Source organism: Taeniopygia guttata, chromosome 2 (genome assembly GCF_048771995.1).
Source record: "Taeniopygia guttata chromosome 2, bTaeGut7.mat, whole genome shotgun sequence".
Classification (NCBI taxonomy): domain Eukaryota; kingdom Metazoa; phylum Chordata; class Aves; order Passeriformes; family Estrildidae; genus Taeniopygia; species Taeniopygia guttata.
Window position 1 is genome coordinate 94,022,501 of NC_133026.1, and position 24,463 is coordinate 94,046,963.

The window sequence follows — 24,463 nt, forward strand, 5'->3', positions numbered from 1 at the left end:
TCCAAGATGCCTCAAGAGATTGATTTTGAAGACAGTCAAATCTTATAAATTAATTTTGGTTAAAATTGAAGGCATTCCAACAACTTCCAGTTAAAGATATAAAACGTAAATCAGAATCTATTTTGTACCTTGTTGGGTAACATCCCAATTCTTTTACCAAACCCTGTAGTACTAGGGAAGCAACATTCATTGACAGTTATTTTTCCTCTAAATTTCAAAGTAAAGTTGTTAAAAGCAGCAGGGAAAATCATGGATGAATTAGAAGCTTGATGCAATTCCTACACACAAAGGTTTAAAACAAAAAATGAAACAAATACAAGCATTCTGAATTTTGGATATAAATCCAAAACATCCTACTTCAGCCTACTGACAAAACAACCCAACCACAATTTTAAGTGAGCAAACCTCTCTGTCACTACCAACTACCCACACCAACAGCTCTCATCCTCTTCTTCTCATGGTCACCAAAGTAGAGTTAACTTTTTTGCCATGTTGTTCTACAACTGATGGCATTTTTTAACAGTATCTTTCCCAATCTTCGGGCCAATCCTTCTAAACCATGATGATAAGGACAGACATCCCTTTTTCAGTTGGGATACTGAACTTTAGGACTGCTGCTTGCCTTAGCACACTTAAACACCAATGTTTGCACCATCAGACTACTTCCCAGTAGTCACAATGCCTGCATCCTCAGAAAGGGCTCAAACCACCCTGTGCGGCCAGAGGATGGGCTCAGAGTGAAGTGCCTATGGCTTGGCAGAAGTGCACTTCTTGGACGTCAAGCAATCTACAATAATGTAAAATATTAAAAATGCATATCTGTAAAAGCAGCAGTTATAGGTGCCACACCTCTATGCATCTCAGTAGCTGTCATTTGGAAGTGCATTGAACAGGACTCTTCACAACTCTTTGTATCTCCAAATACAATATACAATGTAAGTATGTCCTTTATACACCTTGTCTCTAAGCACAACTAAATCATTATTATAATCCCAATTAGCATACAAATATAAACACATTGCTAAAAACACATTTTATTAAGAGGAAAAGCTGGTCTTGATAGTTCTGTGTCAATTGTTAACAGCAGTCTCAGAGGAGTCCTTCTACTGCCTGTACAGAAGTCTCCCACCAGCCAACTCCATGGCAGACTTACAGGCCAGGACAGTCTTGCACAACACATCATGGGATCTGTACCAGTTGTTTAAAGGTGATGGGAGCTTTTATGAATAAAAGTAAATTGTTTCCACTACAAGTAGTTTTCTTAAATAGTAAAAAGAGAGACTATGTACTGAAGGTCAGGTTTGCAAATCTAACAAAATGTTAAGACAGCTGAACAAAAATGAAATGCTTCTGTTCAAAACCTCAAATGTTAAGACAGCTGAACAAAAAATGGCAAGATAATGTAACACATGTGTTATGTTATATATTTTTCTATAATTTTCTTGTAATTTTCTTTAAGTATATGCAAGTTTGGAAAGTTGTTATGCAGGTTCACTTTCATTTTTCTTTACTAAAGTAAACATGGACACAAGTATACAATAGGACCAAATGGCAAAATGCAGATAGAGAAACTAAGAATAGCTGGATCTGGAACAGTCATTTCACATGCAATTATCTCTAATCTAAACAGCTGCACCAAACATATATTTTTTGTTTGGACACATCTGTAGACATGATGTGTATAATTAATTGTTCGTTCAAAATGCAATTTCATGATGCATTGATTATTTAGATATAAAAGTTTTAATTCTCAGAGCTGACTAAAAATAGTGATTTTAATTTATTCCTGCTGCCTACAATTACCGACAACCATGTATTTTTAAATATTTCCAGACTATAAAAATTACTAATTTTTGCCACTTGTGTTTATCTGCATTTAGACTTTGATTTGGATAAATTAAGCTCTCAAGTGTTCCTTGCTTTATGAAACTCTGCATGTTGTACACTTCAACACAAATAAATGACTTCTACCATTAGAGGTTTAAATAATGTAATGTATTTCATGCTCAGCCTGAAGCTGGATTCCAATGAAGTTGCTAATGCACGTAATGATTAAGTGTAACTCAAATACTAACTGTGTTGTTGAAAACATGACAGGCAATAATTTGGTCTATTATATTCTGCCATTTAATTCCCTAGTACAGACATTCTCTGACACGTTATGAAGCAATGATTTACAATTATTCAAGCTGCAAAGGTCAGAAAGTGACATTATAATCATCTACACAGAGATCCCTTCTAATGCACAAAAACTAGGTAATACCACACAAAAATAGTTTTACTAGAGTAGCAACTTTCTATTTAAGATTTCTCAGACTGCACAAATATAAATAATTAATTTACATTACAGTATGTTAAGGCATCCTTGAAAAGCTAATGTTTTTCCTGCTCCTACCAATAAATTTACAAATAAGTCTTTTTTTGCTTGCTGAAGGCAATCTTAAGAGCAGCTTTTCACAAAAAGTAGCCTGTATTAATAGTAATCAGTTAAAAAAACCTGAAAATCTGAAACATTTTTCAGAAACAACAAACAGGAGTACAGCCAATTTTTTTTTTTTTTTATGCAGCTGGTCAAAGCACATCCTTATCTATCAAGAACAAAGATCTATCAGTCACTATGCTCAATACAGGTGAGTAGTTTTGTTTAGACATTCTCCAAGCAACCAGTGTATTGAAAATACTGAACTTTATACGAATTTCTGAATTACTCTTTGCATTAACAACAGCAGCAGAAGTGAGGTTACTTCCATGCTTGGGACACTATAACTGTCCCCAAATCTTATTTATTTGAGGCTTTAAGAAATAACTGAATTTAGCAGAACATTTATCAGAACATCCTACGATATCTCCAGAATTAATCGAGAAAAGGAGTTTCAAAGCAAATAAAGAACTAAGGAGCAGAAAGTAAATAAAGATTAATACCCCCAGCCACCAAAAGACCAAAACAAAGCAAAAAACCCAAACAAACAAAACAACAAAAACAAACAACAACAAAAACGAAAATACCACATCAAAAAATTACAAGAAATAACTACTCCAGCAAAATACAGAAAAAAAAGTAATCTTTTTGACCCCCTTCCAAATTCCTTTCTGTCTAGAAAGGCTTACTTTTGTTCTCAAAACACCTGACTACTATACATTAAATACTGTATGTGTAATAAACATAATAAAGTCATTACTAAAAATGCCCTTTTAATCTGTAGGAAGGTAGCAAAAAAATGTTTACGTGCACGTTTTAAATACTGAATATTTTCCTAACAATCCAAACCTACCTTATACCCATCTTCTTCAATCGATTTTTAAGTGGTCATAAAGGAGAGAGAAAAAAAAAAGAAGGAAGCAGCCACTCTTACTTGAAACATGTAACTACATACCCCAAAATTCTGTTTCTAAAAGCAAAGGCAAGAAAAAGGCAAAGGAATAACAGACATATTTTTAAATCAAACATTGCCTATAAATTCTGTTCAAAATCTCAGTTGCAGAACAATGCATTTTTCATATCCTACCTACAAGATGAAATTTGAAAAGTGCATGATAAGCCTTTTCACAGCATTTCACCAGGCAAATGAAACAAAAATTTTAAATGCTGGGCAACCAAGATTTGCTCACCTAACCCAGAGTGTCAGCCAATTTCAGAGTCAGACTTTCAAAAACAAAAGAAAGTCACACAGAAAATAGACATTACCCCTGAAATAATGGGATATATTTTAAAGCCATGGGTATGGAAAAGAAAACAATTAACACACATCTGTGATAAGGCAATGAGTAGCAGACGGTTTATTCCAAATGTTAAAACATTAGCAGTGTCCAATTTCTGTGTCACGTAGTTTCTGCTGTGCAGCTGAAGAAAAACAAACCCTGAACTTCAATTAAAAAAAATAAAACAACACAGCAAAATTACTGCCTTTTTCAACAACTAGCTGAATTATATATTGTGCACTTTATAGCATGTAAATATGAGGATCATTTGGAAAATGGAGAGCAGCAAAACCTTCCTAAAACAACACCAAAAATATGCTTTTTGCCTTTTTTTTTTTTTGCCATTTTTAAGACCAAAATTTTGAAATAATTTGTCTTTAAAAAAACGTGGTATTTTTGAGACCACACCATGATGTTGCACTGACATTTCACCTTTAAAAAGTGCCCAAGTAGATTCAAAAGCTTTTGAAACACAATTTATCCTCACAACTAGCAGAGGGCTTATTACTGAGAATCTAAAAGTCAGAGGATAGAATATTAACTACTGTAGAAAAGAAAACATAGTGCAGGACCTTCTGTTTGTGACAAAATTACAGAGTTAATGTTCCTGAAAGATCACTTCACCTTTTAAAGCATGATTTTTAAAAAGGTAAAATTTATAGCAATTAAAGCTAATGAAGAAATGCAGCATGAGCTGCTTATGTTCAGGAACTAATAGGTCCACTGAGCATTTCTAAGATTATTTAGCCATCAATGATAATGAATTGACATTGTCAGTGATGTTAATGTACCAATGCTCTATAGTGCCACTAATCCGATAGCCAGTCCTGGCAATTTTATCTTTTTTTATGTTGCTACTTTATTTTTTTAACCAACAAGCTACCCAGTCCTTTCAATTAAAAGAGCACAAATACAGCACAGGCTATTAACACTTTTTTCTCCTCTTCCACATATAAGGTGGCATATTCATTATATGGACTATGGGTCAAACAGCTCTGGTCATTCCTTCTTCAAATCCTGATCACTTCTTCAGGATTGTTAGCTAAAGTGCAAAAATATCTTTTCCAAATAACTCAGTGCTAGTATATGATGGTTAAAATACATTTTTTGCGTACATTAGGTGAAATGTCATGATTATTTAAACAGAGATATAAATCAGATTTTTGTAAGCATGGGGTATTGGGGTCTATGTCTCTTCACCAGTTGTTTTGCCAAATCTAAATAATACAGCTCCATGTTGTTGATTCAAATTGACAATACACAAAAATGGAAAATAAGTACCTGCCTGGCTACCAGGTATGACATGCCAGCAACACAGAGTAAGCAATCAGCTTAGGAAAGTAACTACCATTTAATCCAAAGTTTAAATCATTCATACATGTTTTGCTCTCTATCTTGCATAAAACTATTGTGAATCCCAGCTGAGAATTGTGCAATTTCTGAGACACGTTCTGTCAGACATGTCAATTCTGAAGTGATAGAATAAGTTTTTGAAAAAAGTGAGGCAACATGCCAAATCCTAATAATTTTAATTCTCTTCTTTTTTTGTAAAAGATACTGTATTTGCTGCTTTGAATATTTTTTTTCCTCTCATAATGAAATATTTAAATAATATTATGATTTTGTACTTTAAGTTAAAAGGTAATTGAACGAACAACCAATGTCAAGTTTGTGGACATCTTCTAAGGAAGAGAGTTTACCCTTTGCTAAATACTTCTGTGGATCTGTAGTTTTTAACTATCTTCCACGTCAAGTTCATGGCAATTGATAAAGCACAAACAGCAAATAAGATTTTTAAAACAATATAAAATACCCTACCATATTCATTTTAACTATGCTTCAAAATAAGGAGTAGTACAAGTTATTCTACTACTGATATACAGTGGACTTAAGAATTGGGCTCATACATTTTTATTTCTTATTTCAAGAAGTCAGCAATTAATTTTCTTAAGAGAGTAAACTCATCCAAAGTATCTCATAATGACACATGCAAAATTATGAGAAAAACAGAGAGATGAATCAGTGAAAATCACTCGGCTACATCTTCAGCTGAAGATTCACTTGTCTTCTAAAATGTGTAACTCGTTTTGTCCTGCAGTAGATTGATACACTAAGGCTAAAAAACCTCCTCCTACTGAATATTATCCCCAACCTCACACCACACCATGCATGTGTGCACAGCACCATCTAATTGAACCTGTGCTCTTCTACACATTAGCCATAAGACTGCTATAGCAGGTTACATAGGTTTGCGTAAAATGTTTTTATATGATGCATATATTATTTAATTTCTTCAGCATAATAACATTAAAATATATTTTTAATCAGAACTAGGGTATTAAAATCCAACTTTGAATGTCCTATGATGTACCATATATGCCATGGCATTTTAAAACCTTTTAAACATTTCTGCTAAATTAATTAGTTTTGCATTAAGTAGTCTCAATGCCTCCTATTAAATGCAACACATTTGAAGGACAATTAAACGTTACGAACGATCCTTCTAAGGAAATAACGATTGTTAAAAGAAAAACAAGATTTTTTTGGGTAACAAACAGGAACACAAGAATACGTAAAATACTTCAATTTATTTTAAAAGTCTTATGCCTGCAATATTTTAGATCCGTTTGTTTGAAAAATCTGTCTTCTGTTTTGTTTTCATAAAGAATGAAAACCCTAATGGAGTCCCAAAATCTGTTAATGGTACTAAAATTATAACAGTATAGCATAAGAAAAAACCCCACACAGTAAAGTCTATATTATATATTTTTTATGTCTTTAAATGGAATTTACAGTTCTCCCTGGCAATGTGAATGAACATCCTATAATTTAGTCAATTTACAGATTACAGGTTCAAATTGACCTTGTAGCCCATAAAATTGCTCATCTTCAGTGCAGGATTAGAAGTGGGAAAAGAATGTCATAACTGTATTTAAGGAATTTACCATAACAATGGAAAGGAGGATATGCATGCATAATTTTAGCCACTCTTGCTCACATCACAGTTTTCAATTCTGAAACAATGCATATTCTGTGCTCTTCTCCTGGTTAACCATGGTGGGGACTGTTTCAATTTACTCACCCACAGACATGACACTTGTATTCCCTCATCCCAAGGTGCCTCTTGACATGGTTTCTGGCATCTCCAAGCTGAGCTGTTGCAAAGTGGCATATCTTGCACTTGAATGGCTTTGATCCTAAGTAAAATTTAGCATAAGATATGAGCTGAATTAGAATAAAATATCACCCATGGTTAAAGAAATAAAAATTCCTGAGGAAAAAATAACCTTTTTAAAACCCATCCCACATTTAACCTGTTTGAGATTTTTGCCTAATAAGAAAACTGTCTTGTACATAAATTTACAACTCCCAGGACACAGACAGTATATTCTATACATTATAATATTCTATACATTACTCATTAAAGTTTCCTCAAGTTCAAGATCACAGAAAATACTCTCTTAACTTTTAATCTGTTATTTTTCTTGTCTTTAAAAATCCACAAAATATATTAAAATTACCAGAAAATACAATACATAATGTTTCAACAAGATGGCAAAAGTTGTACTATGCCTTTCCCAATGGCCAAATGCTAAAACTCAGGTAATGGTCTTAAAGTGGACTGGTATTGGTATAACCTGCAAAACATTCTTTTTTTTAAGCAAATATTTTTAAAGTAAAATAATGTTACAAGTCTTCCAACTTTGAATAGATTTCACATTAGCATTGGTATTTCAGATTTGTTCTGTCACACACAGCAAATGATTCATCACCTAGCTATTGTAATGGCATGCAATGTATGAATATACAGTGGATAAAATATTATGCCTTTTTGACTGTTTTATGGTCAAGAATTTATGATTATTCTGCAAACCAGAAGTATTGACATTTTGGCTATTATTTATTTCAAGAAAAAACTTTAATATTAAATGTCTGCAGCAGACCAAAGAACTCTGAAATTATTTCTCCAAAGAAAAAGCATCAACCGATTTCTTGTACCACATCAGTTCAGCAAAAAGTCAAATTATTTGTCTATCTTAATTAATAGTGATCATCTCTCAAGACGGAAAACCCATCTTTTTTACTGGCATAGTTAAATTTGGCAAGTGTCAGTCCCCAGGTTATTACGCAGCAACATCATTCTAGAAGCACTTTCCAATTTTCTGACCACTAAATCCTTAAATCAATAAATCAAAATCAGAGAACTGCAGTTAAAAGTAAGTACAATATGGTCAAAGAGTCTCCATATTATGTTTAGTATATGTTTTGTGAAGTACTTCTTCCAATACAGTTAAGCATAATATGAAATATGTGATCTTTAATAAATATACATAAAGAGCTCTGATAAGAGAATTGTTGCACTATATCATATTTGATCAATGAACCTTTTTACTTTGCCCTTGAAAACAGAATATCCTCCAAGAATCCACTGGTGAAATTGAGGATCTTAGTAAAAAATTTTAGAGTCTTAAATTTCAATTTAATTCCTAAAAGCTAACGAAAAATGAAGCATTTAATTTTAATCTTCTAACTGAAATAAAAAAGTCAACAGTACTAAGCACAGGCAGACAAGGTTGAATATTTCACAGTTCAATGACAATGAAGCCAGATCTCTTAATACTTCCATTTCTACTGTTGGAAGTAGATGTAAAATATATTTAGCACCTCAATGGTTATATCTAGTCAGCTTTATATGTTTAAATGTCAAAAGCAGGTTCAGACTGCAGCTCACAGCAATCACATTCTATCCATCACACTGAAAAAAAACCCCAGTTTATTTAAATGATCCTGATAAAACTGAATTAATCATTAATTTGGTGACATTTCAAATCAACACTGCATTCTACAAAGAGACCAGTGCAAATAAAAAAAAAAAGCCAAAGTTATCTTTGCATTAAAAGACCACTAAAAGTTGATGTTTTAACTTGTGATCTTCAGCTGGACAATTAATAACACAAGGCCACAGGTGAAGAGGATTTTTTTAAAATCTATTGGTGTTTATACTGCTCTTTTTTCTCAACGAATTCAAATACCATGTGGATTCTATCCTATGTTCCCTTAGTTTCTGTCCTACTGATTAAATTGTAAATTCATTCCTCATTCTGTTACTGCAGGTGTCCCACAGGGCTTCCATACAAGACCTTTGCTGTTTTCCATTTACATGACTCCTTTGTGAAGAACTCGGAGTTCAGACCAATCGTGACTACAGTGTGCTGACAATACAGAAATGTATTATTCTGTTGACTGCTCTCATCCAAAAATCACTGAGGCCTTGAGGGCTTTTGATTTTTTTTCTCAGATCCAGAGCTGAATATCTGTTAACATCTCCATTTAAACTCCATGAAAATTCAAGTGCTGGCAGGCTCCAGTCAGTACTTATCACCTGAAACAAAAGCAGTGTATCTCCCTTTTAGGCTGCTGGTGCCAAATTTGTTCCAGTATGTTCTTGGATGGAACAACCCAGAATTTTATACTAAAAATGAAGACATTAGACTACAATTTAAATTAATGGTAGAAAAAAAAAGAATTGTATTTGCCATAAAGCTGTCTGAAACAATGTAAAACATTTAACCATTTCTTAACCATACTTATCACCAACTTCAGTGATTCTCTTACACTGTTTTAAATTGTGATACTACTGGATTCACGTATGGTTTTAAGTTCTCAGAAAAAAATGAGAAAAATACTTTCACTATGACATCATTTCAACCAAATGACTCAAAAAAAAAAAAAAAAAAAAAAGCCAAAAAAAGGCAAAAAGTCTACCAAACTACTTTTCCCACAAGTTAAGGCACAGAAAACAAATGTATGTTTTCTTAAGGTAGCAGAAAACAATAAGGCTCTTAAGAATTGGGAGAACACCAAACCAACCAACCAATAAAAAACAAAACAAAAACAGAACAACAACAAAACAAACAAACAAAAACCAACACCACCACACCAAACAGAAAAAAATACTAAATTTAAGAGTTCACGTCAGGCAGACATAAACCGTTCCACTGTTTTGTAAAAAAAGACCTGAGTCCATAATCCTAGCTTTACATTAGGACAGTAAAGACCCAAAGCTATAAGAAAAAATTCACTGGCACAGCTTTAGGCCAACCAAACGCAACATCACCTGCACCTGTAGACATTGCTTTGCTCCCAGCTCAAGCCCAATACAAAGTGAGCAGAACCATATAAAATGTCATCATACCATTTCCTCCTGTGTTTAGGACATGGGGAGTAATACAGCATACTTGCACTGGGCACAACTGTCACTAACTGAGAAGTCTGATGAGAAAAGAAACAAAGATGATACGGTTGCAGGTGATTTTTCCTCAGATGTTGATTTTTAATTAAGTTTATGGGACCTCCGTCAATTGCAAACTAAAAAGTCTTCCACCTCTACTACTCCTTTTATTTTTCTCTACACTTCCTCATTTTCACCTGTCAACATGTGATGGATTTACTTGTTAGGTCCTCTATAGCAATGCTTTCCTTTCATTTGCAATGTGAAAATCTCCTACATTATTTAATAATATTTTTAAACATTATTTTTCTATTAATGGAAATTATTGTATCTGTATGCAACTTTCTCTTCCCTTCCCTCCACCACCTCAAATCATCACTGATTACTCAATAAAAAAAATGAATGGAGTTGGTGATGGTTACACATGCATACACATGTATAAAAACCTATTTATGCACATCCAGATGCTGATGAAAGATTTTTTTTAAAGCATATAATCAGAACAATAAACGGGAAAATGTGTGGCTGTGCTCTTGTGCACCTGTTGTTACCCTGGAAGAGGTCAGAAGCTGGAGATAGTGGCCTTTGCCTCACCAATGTTACAAGAAGTGTACATACAGTTGGTGCAGTAGGTCATTTCCCTCTGCTACCGCTCCAAATAACCTAAACATATTTGTTTGTTATTAAACTGCATCCACTGTGATACAGATAGGAAGAAAAGGTTCTATAAGAAGAAAACCAGAAACAGAAAAATACAGATTGGAAGAGAAAGCCTTCTTTCCAATAAGTATTAATAAAAAACTCCACGCTACTATTTATGTGAATAAGCAAAGCATAAGAAAACCATGTCATTTAAAGTTGCAGTCAAAAAGAGGGCAGATAAAACTCTGTTCTGTAACCCTCCTATACTTCTACACAAAAAAATTACTTGCAACATTAAATGTATTCTTTCACTGCTTTGCATATTTAGTGCTATCCAAAAGCACAGTAAAAATATACTCGATGATAAGACCTACACACAAGATGTTAAAAAGTACACTAACTTTTACTAAATGCTACAATCAATGAGGTAACTTATGTAAGTAGGGTTGCTTTGTCATATATTGATAGTTACCTCACTTTCACATCCACATTAACTTGATTTTAAATGCAATTAATACATATAGTCAAGGAAGACTAATGGACTACATTCTGCACTTAACCTGGTGGACATTTTCAAATGGCACAAGTGACCAGTGCAAACCTATTTTGCATTGTAAACGACTAAATAAATCTTAATGGATTAAGAATGATCAGCTATCAACACACAAGGGAAATTAAGTGCTGAAATGCCTACATTGATTATTTTAAATTATTAGCCTTACTCTGTTCTTGAATTTGTATGCTTTTAGTGAGCTTTAACACATTTACAAGACTTATTGACTATAATTACAAGAGAATTCAAGTAATGGACACATCAATTATAAGCAACATGTCTTGACCAGACAGTTGCATAAAGAATTCTAAAGAGCTCCATTAGCATCCTCCCCCTTAGTTTTATTCAGTTTTATCTGCTGTAAGAGGGCATATTAAGGGTTTATACAGCTGTTCTGACCATGTGAACATGAGCATCCCTCTAAAGACTTAACACTGCATTCCGAGTTGGGTATTAGCTGAAGCAATACAGATAACTACACTATTGACAGGACAGAAGTAATGCTGAAAGTATAAAGTATGTGAGTTATTGGTATACATGAATATTGCAGTTATAGTAAAATACTTTGAAAGGTTTGAAATACAATGTCTCTGTTCCCCAAGATTAATTTTTAGGATTTGTTGTCCAGTCACGCCCTTGCCTTTTCATAAAAAAAACTTACAAAACTATTTTAGGATTATGCCAGGAATTACCATTCTTTTATGCATCTTTTTTCTTACCTTTTTGTTCTCTTCCTTGTAACCATGCACTAAGTTTCAAATACTGCATGAATTTAAACTATAGCTTCCATAATAAGCCATTATTTAAAAGTACAGTAAAATAAACCTTACAGTTTTAATGAAAATATGTTCATTGAAATGTGAATTTATTATTCAAATCCACTCATAAATTCAACCATGGAGACACCACTTGTCTAAGCAGAGCTCAGTGATTTAGAAAAGCTGTCTATTTAAAATAAAGAATGTATGGCAGGTTTATAGAAACATCGCAGTGAATTTTTACATAAATTTAGAACTGCAGCTTATGCATTTTTCTACAGAAATGTTTTTAAATTTTCCACTTAAAATTAAACATAAAAATGAATTTAAAGTGTGATCAGCACAGAAACTAAATCAGATGCTACATCCCTGTGCAACACATCAGCACTGCTACCACCTTCTAAAAAGGCTGACCAATTCCAACTGCTATAACTTATTTCTACAAAAACCTCTTGTTGTTTCTTATTGGTATTTATTTAGGAGTGATGTAATATCAAATGTCTATTCTGAAACATAATGTAATGCTGAAAGTTTCACTTAATTGAAATGAAATAAACAATCTGGATATTAAACAACTGCACAAAAGATAAAGTTAGAAAGAACAGCTAATTGATCTCTCAAACCACCACTGCTTCATTATTTAAGAACCAACGAATGGTTACAATTTAGATTAAAAGGAAGAAAATCTCTCTATATGAAACAAAAAGCAGAAGGGTGACTGTACTTGAAATGTTCTTACAATTTCTGTCCTTTGACCACTGTATTTTCATACCCTTTTAGATAACTTCGAATTTCATCAAGGGCTTATCAGGCAATAAAAATACCAGTTCCTAAGATATATAAAAGGGCTTAACAAGCAGAAAAAGACAATGGTATAATTCACTGTTTGACAGAGACCAGTTGCAACAACAGCGTTTCCATACCTGTGTGGGTACGGATGTGAGCTAGGAAGGCCATGGAATTGCTACTTCTACACGTCTTCCCACAATACTTGCAGACATTGCCTTGGTTCTCTTCCCTCTCCCTGTTTATCTGCTCAGTGTCTTCAACAATGTATTTATTGACTTCCCGCAGCAGCTCTTCATGTTGCTCTTTGATGTGGAGAAACAAGCTCTGCTCTGAATCGAAGGGCTCTGTGCACTTCAAACACTTAAAGGTTGCGCCTCCTTCGGGCAGCTCCTCCACGCTCGCCTGCTCATTTCGCATGTGCCCAGCACTGGCCAAGTGCTGGTGAAGGTTGCTTTCTGTGTAAAATGATTTTCCACAGAGTAAGCAATGAAAATGCTTTTCTTTTGAAGGATGTTTCATGGCTATGTGAACATTTAGTCCGCTCAAACCATCTGCTAGAAAACCACAGTCATCACAGCGAATACGTGTCGATTCCCCAAGGGAAATTCCTTCTGACTTCTTCTTTTTCCCACCACTTGTTGAAGTGTCTGCTGTCACTGTGAGCTCACTAGCTTTCATTGTCCCTGACATCTGTCCTTCTGCAGAATGGTCAGTGGCCTCCCCATCTTGATGACTTTTTAACCTCACTATAGAAGAATCAAACTTGCCAATGTTTTGCATTGCCTTTCCTTTATCATCAGCACTGATAACTGTTCCTAAAGCCTCATTACTACTTTCTTGCATGCCCTCAGCTGTTGAGCCATCTGCCTCCCAAACATTGTTATTTATAGTTACTTCAGCTTCATGTTGCGCTTCCATAAGGGCTTCTTCCTCCTCCCCAGTAGGATCCTCTCTGAAACTTCTGTCACCATCTAAACTATGTCTATTTTGTACTGCTTCTCCAGTGTTTCCAGCAAAATTTGATTGCTCTACTGCACTACTTGTTTCTGGAAGACTTAGCATAAGTGGGTTATTTTTCTCCAGTGATTTTTTTTTGAGACTGTCTTTGTCTCTACACTCTGCTTCTGGGTTTTCTCTGTTTTCTTCCAAGTTCTCCACACCTTTTTCTGAATTGAAGTTTGTGTTGCTTGATCTATTTTGACTTTCTGCAGTGCAATCATCATCTGAGTTGAGCAGCTCCTGACCATGCTTACTTTTCTGCACCTCACAAGTGTCTGTTTCTTTAACTGATACTTCCTTGACAAGTTCAACAGCTGTATCTTCCTGAGGAGTTTGCTGGAATCCTTCACAATAAGGGTTTCCTCCTCCATTTTTAGACTCCTTATCAAGTTCATGTCCTACTGCATTTTGGGAACTGACATCTTTAGAGATTCTTGGAGATGTATTTTCATTTAAGGCAGTACACTCAGAAAAGCTTTTATTCATATGATCACCTTGTGATGCATCATTGGCACATTTTGTTTCATCTAAAGTAATTTTTGATTCTCCTGCACTGTGATAGTGCTCCTCTTGAGGCAAAACAGTGCCTTCTTTAGTGATACTTGCTGTATTTGCTTCCTCCCCAGAAGAAGAACAAACGTAAGATTCTCTTCTAATTTTGTGTTTCTCTGTTGCTGCATGCCTTATCATCTCTCTGCGAGTAACAGCATAGTAGTCACAAGCCATGCAGTAGTATTCAAATTGTTTTGTATGTTTTCGCTTCACGTGCAGCTCTAAAGAAGCAGCAGAATGAGCAATGAAGCTGCAGTGTACACACTTGTTGTCGTTTGCACCCACGGCTCTTCTCTGGAAGCTTGGGTCACAGTCTTCAGCAGCCCTCACTGGTTCCAGCAACACGTGCTGGTTTGTATTCAATGGGTTCCTACCAGGCTGCAAATCTGGCAGCCTACTGGCATTTGCAGCTTTTAACTCAGCATCTCCTCGCTCAACTTCCTGATTGTCTAAGACAGAATTGTCCAAATCTGATGACTGGCCACCATCCTCAACATGTTCAGGCAAGGCAATCATGGGGCTGTTAATCTTCTTGCTCATGGATTCAAAATTACCTCCTTCAGGGCTAACAATGATTTCCGAGTTCTGTTTTCCACATCCTTCTATTTCAACACGGCTTTTGTGTTTTTTGGTTGCACAGTGACGCTCCATATCTCCTTTGGTGACAGTGTAGTAATTGCAAACCTTACACAAATAGCTGTACTGATGACTGTGCTTTCGCCTGATGTGAACAGTCAAATTCGTAACACTGGAAGCCAAAAGGCCACAATGGGTACATGTCCTAGAAATAGTACCTTTAGGTTTCCCTCCTCTAGATGCATCAGCTAAAATCAATTCATTTTCACCAATCCTTTGCTCAAGTGGAACAAATTCCTTATTTCTCGATGTGTTTTCCACAGAAGAGGATGAAACACCTATAATTTCTTTATCCAACTCTGTATTTCCACTCCCAGCAGTGGAAGTATCCACCACTGATTTAATGCCACCAACACCAACACAAACCTTTACAATACATTCTTCAAAACGTAGTCCAATGTTGTTTTTCCTGGCATTTTCAAGATGCTTGCTTCTTTTGATATGTTTCTCCATTCCTTCTTTGCTCAGTGAGTAGAGATTACATGCTTTGCAAAGGAAGTGATACTCTTGTGCATGTCGGAGTTTTATGTGCCTTGTAAGAACTGTGGAAGATCTTGTCTTATAAAAACACTTTTTACATTGAAATTGCGTTTTATTCAGAACAGAATGCTTTAGTTCATTTCTATGATTTATGAAGGAAGAGTCTGGAGTTTTTGCTTGCATTGACAGTTCCATTTCCTTTGCAAGTCTTAGGTTATTGTTCGATACTGAGTCACTGTAAGGTACCACTTGCAAGGTCTGATTACTGTTACTCAATGGAGTAGCTTGCTGAAATAATGAACCATCATGTTTCTCTTTTTTATGATTTATCAGCTCTTCTTCCAATTGAAAAAAAATAATGCAAGCTGGACAACTATGAGACATATTATGCACTTCACTCATATGGCTTTGAAGGCTGACCACATTCAAGCTGGTAAATGAACAGAGTTGACAATTAAAGCTACAACCACCCATCTGGTGTTTACTCTCCTGACAGTGTTGCTTCATGTCTTCCCTGACTCCAGAGGAATAGCTACACATCTGACAATGAAACAGAATCCTTTTTATATGAAGCTTTGCAATATGGGTTCCCAAACTTTCTTGGTCATGAAAAACATGACCACAATCCATGCAAGTATGAAGAGCACCATCAGCAGCAGTAAGTTTAACTTCAGAATCTTTAGGACCTGCAGCGCTAGAAGAAGGGGTATTTTGATTATATTCAGCAAGATCTTGCATTTCTGCAGTAGTATTACAATTACTTTTAGCATCTGTTTCTAGTTCTGTATGTGACACAGGGCTTGATTCATCATGTTTAAGCTGTGTGCTGGAGATAGACTTCACATGTACTTTCCGAGTTTCAGATTTAGGTCTCTTACTATTCCCCAACAAGCTGTATCTTCTTCTAACCTGCCTTTTTAACCTAGAAGACCTACTCTGTCCAAATGAAGACCTTAACAAGAAAACACTTCTTTTGTGTTTCAGTTTATCAAATCTCCTTGTCCTGTGTAAACTGTTCGATAGCTTTTTGGTAGTTGGAAAGGATTCTGTTTTCTGCAAGATATTTTCTGACGTTCCCAGTATTTCTAGGTTTTCAATATGAACTTTATTATTTCCTTCTGTACCAGAAGAAATCAATGTTTCTTCTGTCATAGTATCTGTTTTTTCAGTGCTAGTGGTATTTGAAGATGGTATCATTTCAACAAGTTCACTGGCATCATTTTGTTTAGACAAGCTTACTTTTGAGCTTTTCAGTGCACTGCAAACACTTAATTCTTTTGCATCAGCAGTTCTTGTCCTTAATTTATTGGTCCCAGGTTTTGCCTTGACATTCCTCTCTTTGGTTGCAGTAGATTGCTGGTTTTTAAAGGATTTTTTTGTCAATATCTGTACAAATCCTCCCCGTGCAGCAAGATTTTGGCGTCGAAGGTGAGTCTTGCCAAGGAAATGAGAATTTAGAAGACTCTCTTCAGCACTCTGAAAACCACAAAGATCACAAGAAAATATCTTGGATTTCTCACAATCTCGCTTAACATGCATATGTGACGCTGGATTACACTCACCTATGCAACTACACTGAGGGTATGTTTGCTCTTTGGATGGTTTAGAGATGCTTTCTTGTTTATGTTTTTCCTTATCAGAGCAGGAAGGTAAACACTGATCACTCATTTTGCCTTTAGGGTTTTTGTCTATGTTTCCAGCTGTACAGACAACACTGATTTCTTCTGAAGAATGTAATTTATCAGAAACAGCAGCTGACATGTCTTGTGAATGTTTATTTTCCTTGTGAATTTTCAATATGGCATCATCAGAAGCACATCTGAAATCATAACGTAGGCACAGGATATCTGAATTAAATAAGTCACTATCAGGACAACTGGTGACTCCTTCCTTCTTTACAGCTCCAGCTATCATACCACATGATTCTCCAGCTAAAACTTTTTGCAGTTTCCTTCCAGTATCTTTCATGTCTTCCGAAGAACTCAGCTTTCTTTTCCTGGAGACATTTTCAGGTTTCTCTGCTTCAATAACATCCAGGTTTGGTGATTCTGACAATGCTGTTTTGTTTGTACCATTCTCTTTTTCTTTCTTTTTGAGGTTCCTGAACACTTCATCTGATGTAAGCCTTGTTTTCTCCTGAGATGAAGAGTCACATCCAGCATTTTCTCCTGATGTATTTCCTAGGGATTCTTCTGTCAACTCAGCTTGTAAATTCTCATCAACATCATCTCTCTTCTTATTTTCATCTCCATCCATTCTTAACAGTGATATTACCAATTTAAGATCATTTGGTTTAGCACCTACAAAACAAAAGAGTTATTGTTAGTCTTTTATGCAAACTTAAAGGTTAAAATAATCAAATTTTAAAAACACCATGCGATATAGAAAATTAAAATCATGGCAGAAAGAAAGACACAATGAAAGATATGAAGTGACAGTTTCACCATGGTATCTAAACCACCTTCTAGTCACAGAGGTCTCATTGTGATGAGCACCATGTGAGCAAACATTTAGATCTCACAGTTTTTATGTACTCAAGTTATCTTCTACATGCTTAAAACTTGGGCAGACAATCATGACCTTTGCTTCTGGAAGTATATTTAGGACCCAAAATACTAACAGCTTCCAGGGAACTGGTCACGGAATATTTGACTTTTCCTGAACTAGAAAATCAGCTTCCCAAATTTAAAAGTTCCTAGGAGAAATCATGACTGCAACAAGCAGCAAAACAAAGCCAGCATAATTGTTAAATATTTTAAGTATGCAACTTGCTTTCCTTCCTCTGCTTAGATTACCTGCTAAAGAGAAAGAGGGAAAACACAAACAGAACCATGTTCTAAAAGAATATGCTGCAAGTATAGCTTCCCATAAGTCCTAAAATATCCTCTAAAACATCATTTCCCAACTGGGAAGGAGGGAGGAAAAGCAAAAAGTCATGAAATAACAGTGCAGAGAAGGGTAGCACCTTTGAGACCCAGCACAAACTCTAACCATTCAAATCCAGTTACCAAAAGCTTTTGCTCAACTGCCCAGTGTGACCCTCCTGCTCTCAAGAAGATGCCGCCACTAGAAAACTGATGCTACCAACACAGTTTATAAAAGGAATGGGAAATCAAATATTGACATTTATTACCTTTTCATTTTGATATGAAGCAACTGAGAATTGAAAATGCATTTCATTTTAACAGATGATTAAATACTAAATGTTTATCTATGTGCTTTACACTATGATTTAAACATCAATTTGCTGCAGATCCAAGTATTCAGTTTTTTTGTTCAGTTACCCATTGAATGAGGCCATGACCACACTTGTAAGTACTTCCTGACAAGATTAAGTAATTGCAATGTTGATACAGATAGCGTAGGATACAAAAAACTATTCAAGTACAAGTTAAAAAAATAATTATGCTTAAATTTGAGAACAAAGTAGGAAAGTATTAAACTGAGAAAATAAATTCAAATCAATTGGACTGATTACCTATGGAAGTAAAAAAGTGTTTTTCTCCTTAAGAATAATTTATGAAAGGTCCCTAAGGAATTGAGGGTACATTAGTCTCATACATTGAACAGTTTTTCAACTGCAGGTCTCTCACTGAGCTGAAGCACTGACCAAACCTATACAAAGCTAGTTATACCTAAATAACAAAAGGATAACCAGGCTCTAGACCACAACAGCCCTTTGGAGGATCATCATATTGTCCCCTAAATATGGCTTTCTGATTCTTATGCACTACTATTTTTGTTTCTTCACAAAACCATGATGGAAACTTATCACAATTAGTCAGAAGGAAAAAAGTTAGGGCTATATTCTCAGGTGGTATAAGTCAGCACACTGTTAGTATGTTCAAAAACACTACAGCAATTAATAGCAGGACCAGATGAAGTCTTTGAAGTGCAAACTTACCCAGAAAAGGTTGGGCACTGCTTGGGATACAAAAGAAAAAGATCACATTAATAATATGTGGTTTAACTGCAGTACAGCTTTATTTATATTATGCAAAATAACAAGTTACTTCAGTGACAGGTGTCATCCTAAACAAGCAACCATGGGTCATTTGCCTTGCTGCACCTCCACAGCAGGTTCCCAGCCCACCACCAATTTTATGGCCTGGGGAAGAGCAGCAGTTTTTCTTTTGCTGTACAAAACTATTTGCAATCTCGAACCAATTCTCCATCTTCTTTATAGGCTACTTCCTTCTCAGACCATAAGACGCAATTTCTCTCCAGCTGCACAGCAGGCTACCTGTGGCAACACATGGTAATGACACACCTTTACCAACTTCATCACTACCACACATCTAAGTTTCCATGAAAAAAGTCTACACCTGCACACCCTTCCCAAAGTTACATTTGCTTCCATCATACTTCCATGTAATCTATTATATATAAATATCACCACATGGGAGTCTGCACCTGCATGAAACCAAAATCCAGAAAGTATTCTCTATGAAAGCAAACAACTATGAGGAAGTTACTGTTGTCTCTCTAAAACTGCCCCTATATTAATTAATCTAAGGAATTAAATAGCCTCCAACTTCTTTTCGCGCTCTCTTAAAGCTGCCTGTAGGACAAGAGTGCATGTTCTGATAGGTACTTAATAGCTACTATCATTACTTTTTGGTGGTGCCATGATCAGCAATTTGTTGAGCTCTGCTCAGTTCTCCACATCTCACAGAAGATCTGGAGCAGTGGACCAAGTCTCTGCTTCTTCCTGCTACAGCCTTTGCTCAGATCACACTGCCATGCCTCTAACACAATTTCAATAGCACATAGCTCAGCCTCCTTGATGGCAGAGTAGTGCCTCACACCCAAATGCAGCTGCGGGCTCCTTCTGGCACAGATATATTGCAGAAATGGCTATCACTACTCAGGCATTCAGCACACCATTAGCTTCTTCTAGACAAAAAGAGCCTGTAGTGCTAGCTCTGCTGTAAGCTTCTCTCCCAAAAGCTCTCTCCCAGATTTGTCACTGCTACTAGGACAATGGGGAAGCACAAGCTGATCATAAATCTGAGAGGTCCTAATCCTCTGTCTGCCTAAACCAATTCACTTCTGCTCTCAACGAAGTCACCACACTAATTAAGGGCCATTCTGCAGATGGTATTGTAATATAGAAGAATCAATGCATTGGAGAAGGCATCAACAGAACTCAAAGTTTGGACAGTTCCAGTGACCACATAAAGTCAAACGGTTTCTTTTGCAAAATAAATCTTGGATCAATCCTTAGTCTGACATAGGGATCATCATCACAAGCAAATTAGCATCTGGAATTTTATTAACCTAATCAAAGAACACACTCTAGATGAAACAAGTAACCCTCTGAAGCCACGGCACCTTAAGCATATGCTTAAATCTAACTCCTACTTTTTAGTGCAATCAAGTAAGCCTCTTGATAGCAATGCAATGATGCCAAACGCGTACAGCAGTATGAATGGGGAAGATCAGCTTCTGAACCATGGATCAAGACTAAAATCAATGCAAGATGTAAACTTTCTTGTGTTTCCTGCTACCTTCATCTTTTAAAGCATCATCTGGAAACATTTTTAGAAGTAACAAGTACTTAAAGTGCAACAATACGTAACCACCTAAACTATTGCATAAATAAACCAAATGTATTTATATAGGCTCCAAGACGGCGCCAATGGTAATGCCAGGTACAGCACAGCAGAAAACTGCAGCACAGGATCAATCCCAAGCTAAGCAGACAGCAGTCAAATCCTCATATTTCCACAGTTTAAAAGCTGGTTCTGTCAAACAGTGCTCTCTTAACATCATATTCGATGTTCAAAATGAAGCTGTTCTAACTCAAAAGTGGGTTGACTTTTTGTAACATAAATCTTTTGTTAATGTTCATATAAATCAAGTATAGCTGAACAGATCCTTAAAAGATATGACCAAAAATTAATTTGCCACATTAGCTTCAGGTTAACAAATTCTTCTGCTTGGAGACAGTCATACATTACCTAATGCATTTTAAGGTTCTTTGCAGTACAGTGCTGTTCCTGAGTTTTGGAAAGAAACCTATTGTGGCATCAAAATTTTAGCTCAGAAAAAGCTGAGCTCAGTAGTTCTATTGTAAATAGGTGCTCAAACATAGTGCTTTTCTTCAATAATTTTCTAAATATCTGAAAGAAGTAAAATATGATTTTAACATCTTCAAAAGCAGCATGTTTGTTACGTATGTTACATCTGCACAGGCCAACTATTCAAATCCTTACAGAATGCATAAGACATACATTTTTAAATTGCAAGGGCATAATATGTAGTATTTTGGCTACATCACATAAACCAATATACCTACAGATTCTCCCCTTTCATCCAGTGGGATTTCCAAATCATCAGAATCATGATGGTTTTTTTTCACTATTTAGACTAATTTAAAAGACATCACACAATCACAATTCACCACCATCTCACTATCTGTAAAGTAGAAAATTCATACAAAAAAAAAAAAAAGAAAAATAGCACTTCTTGAGCAGTCACCACCATTTTTTACCTGATTACAACTCACTTTTGCATTCTTCATACAAAGCTTTTTTGTATATTGACATAGTGTCTGCTACACAAGCATAAGTAATTTGTGGACAGAAGCTGTTTAAGCTGTTTTCTTTAATGAAAATAGAGAATATTGGATTTGAGTGTTCTAATTTTTTACCACTGATCCAAAAAAACAGTATATAATGTCTTACTATGCCAAAAGGTGGAGACATTGCAGGTAAGCTTTAAGTGTAAGATCTGCACTGCTCTAATCCTCAGATGAAATTTAGAAAGTAGTACTCTTAAATTAAGATCAAAAGGACAACTAAATTAGCAACTATTGATAAACCTGTAGTAAACTTCAAAATTACTTCACTTGATGGTCAATACAATTTTATTTACTTCTCTTTTTGGTCATGTGCCAAGAGAAGGGGTAGAGTTGTGTACAGAAGGACACAAAAAAAGTTTATTTACAAGTACTAACTTTACTGGGGTTTTTTTGTGTTTTTTTTTTTAAATGCTAATCCTGGCATTAGAATTTCCAGAGCACTTCTCAGTTACAGTACTATCATCTCCAAGTATTTAATGCCCAATCTGCAGTGTTTGTAAAGGATGCGACATATGGAAAACAGTTTCTTTTTTTTCCAGAATTCCCCTTTTCAGATAATTAATTCTTTCAATGAAATCATGGATACAATAAAGCAAAATCATTTTAATGAGCTCCTTAAATAGTCTACACAAAACTGCATGCTAACAACTCATCTCAACATATGACCTTTGTGTCAAATAAGCATCTTCTCAGGGGCATATCATCCTTCCTAAATTAAATAATATGTCTGTCTTATGGCCTTACAAAGTTATCTCATTTCCTTCAGAAAGACTAATCTAAGCTAACAGTCTCCTCAGTAATGGAATACAGGAGACAATATGGTTGTCAATTCAAATGGAACAAAGATCACCTTTCTTTTGAGTAAAATTTGATTATATCCACTACAAACATTTGTTTTCCCTTGTAGCTCAAAAATGCTGGACTTAGAGCTTTGCATCATGAGCATGGTTTTCACATAAAGCCACCACTTTCCTAGGACATCAGAATCTCCACAGGAGACTTCTAAATAAGCTGCAGACTTCCAAGACTAAAGATTTTGAAATTTCCACACAGATCTATCCAGAACAGTTCAAGTGAAAAAATGAAAAGCCCCCTGATAGTCATCCCCTGTGTATCACTGAAAATGGGGAGTTATCTACATCCATTAATTTCATTTTCTTACAGCCACCAGAAAAAACTGTAACGGCATGACAAGGAAATGCACCTGCAATACTACCCACATCCCGCTTGCTTCTGCATCCAAACCACTCAGAGTCCTTCCAGGTGGGCAGAAATTGGCAAGACAAAGGCTCCCTAGTTCGTCATCCACTCATTTCAGAAAGAGCCAAATGCTGCTAAATGCAGCAGGGACCACTGGTTAGATCAGCTTTGAAGAGGAAGTCAAAAAAGACACACAGAGATATACACTCATTTCAAGTGCAGTCAGAATCTATAGGAATGTACGTGCAAGACAGAGAATTAGAGGAAATGCACTAGTATCTCCTAAAAATTGTTATATAAACTCCAGATTTTCAGGTTTTGAAAATTCAATGTGGTCTATATATTTTGAATTTTAAAATCAAAGAATTTAGTTTCCTGAACAACACATACATGTAATAATAGCAATAAAAACATTCAATTGAAACTTCTGAGGATGCAAGAAAGACTGAATTCATACAACACTGTGATATTTATGGATGAAAAGCAATTTCTAAGTATTTGCAAAACACTTCATTTTTGAGGGTTTATCAGATCCAGGAAAGAAATTTCCAGGAATTAAGTACCATTTTCCACATACACTAGTATGTTCTGTGGTTTGTGGGAATTCTCTAAATGACATGCTTTCATGCAAGATACAATTCTCACCAAGTACACCAATTAAAAAAAGAGAGAAGCAAAAAGTAAAATGCAATTTGAATCCCTTTGTACTGTTGGCTGTAGTACCTCTTATGTACAGTGGATCACACCAAAATTCATCAGAGAAATACATAGACACTATCACTGACACCTGAAAAAAATGTTGAAATCTTAACTTTTTCCTGAACTTTGGCAACAAAACATAAAAGCAAGTTGTAATGGCTGCTACTTGTAAATTAGCTCTTGTAAATTTTACCCTAGACACCTGGTCCTAAGAAGCCCTATTTCCTCCTTTAAAAACACAGGAATTATTAATTTCCTAGAAGACTACTCTGGTGTTAAATATTTGTGAAGACCTGCTAAATTTCCATCAACTTTTTCTCAAAATTAAATCCAAAAGACAAAAAAAGGATGGCTTTGTTGGCCCCTTGCTTAAAACTACTATTTCATACAGAAAGCAACATGAGGCCCCTATCATCACAGCCTGGACATATTTGTCATCTACTACTACTGTATTTATCACTAGTGAAATTATCAAAAGAATACATGCAGCAATGGGTGTATTTATGGGCATGCTTCTCACTCTTGTGCACCCTGTTTTCCTTATCTGCTGCCTCTTCAAGACGCTCAATTGAAAAGAGCTGCACGAAGTTTTGGCTGAACAGGTAACATAAAAACTTTGGATTTTTTGTGTGATAGGT

At 35.5% G+C, this 24,463-nt stretch overlaps 1 protein-coding gene across 2 annotated transcripts in view; it reads right to left on the reverse strand.

Annotated features, from left to right (window-relative positions):
• Positions 1-24,463, reverse strand: part of ZNF407 (zinc finger protein 407) — a 333,572-nt gene that overhangs the window by 290,797 nt on the left and 18,312 nt on the right. The window contains exons 2-4 of one of the 2 annotated variants that reach the window (XM_072924461.1): positions 19,245-19,261; positions 12,808-17,640; positions 6,782-6,896 (exon numbers count right to left, since the gene is read on the reverse strand). In XM_072924461.1, the coding sequence (XP_072780562.1) occupies positions 6,782-6,896; positions 12,808-17,596 (4,904 nt within the window). In that variant the 5' untranslated portion in view covers positions 17,597-17,640; positions 19,245-19,261. The remainder of the gene's footprint in view (positions 1-6,781; positions 6,897-12,807; positions 17,641-19,244; positions 19,262-24,463) is intronic. The other variant, XM_012571868.5, reaches the window with a different exon arrangement.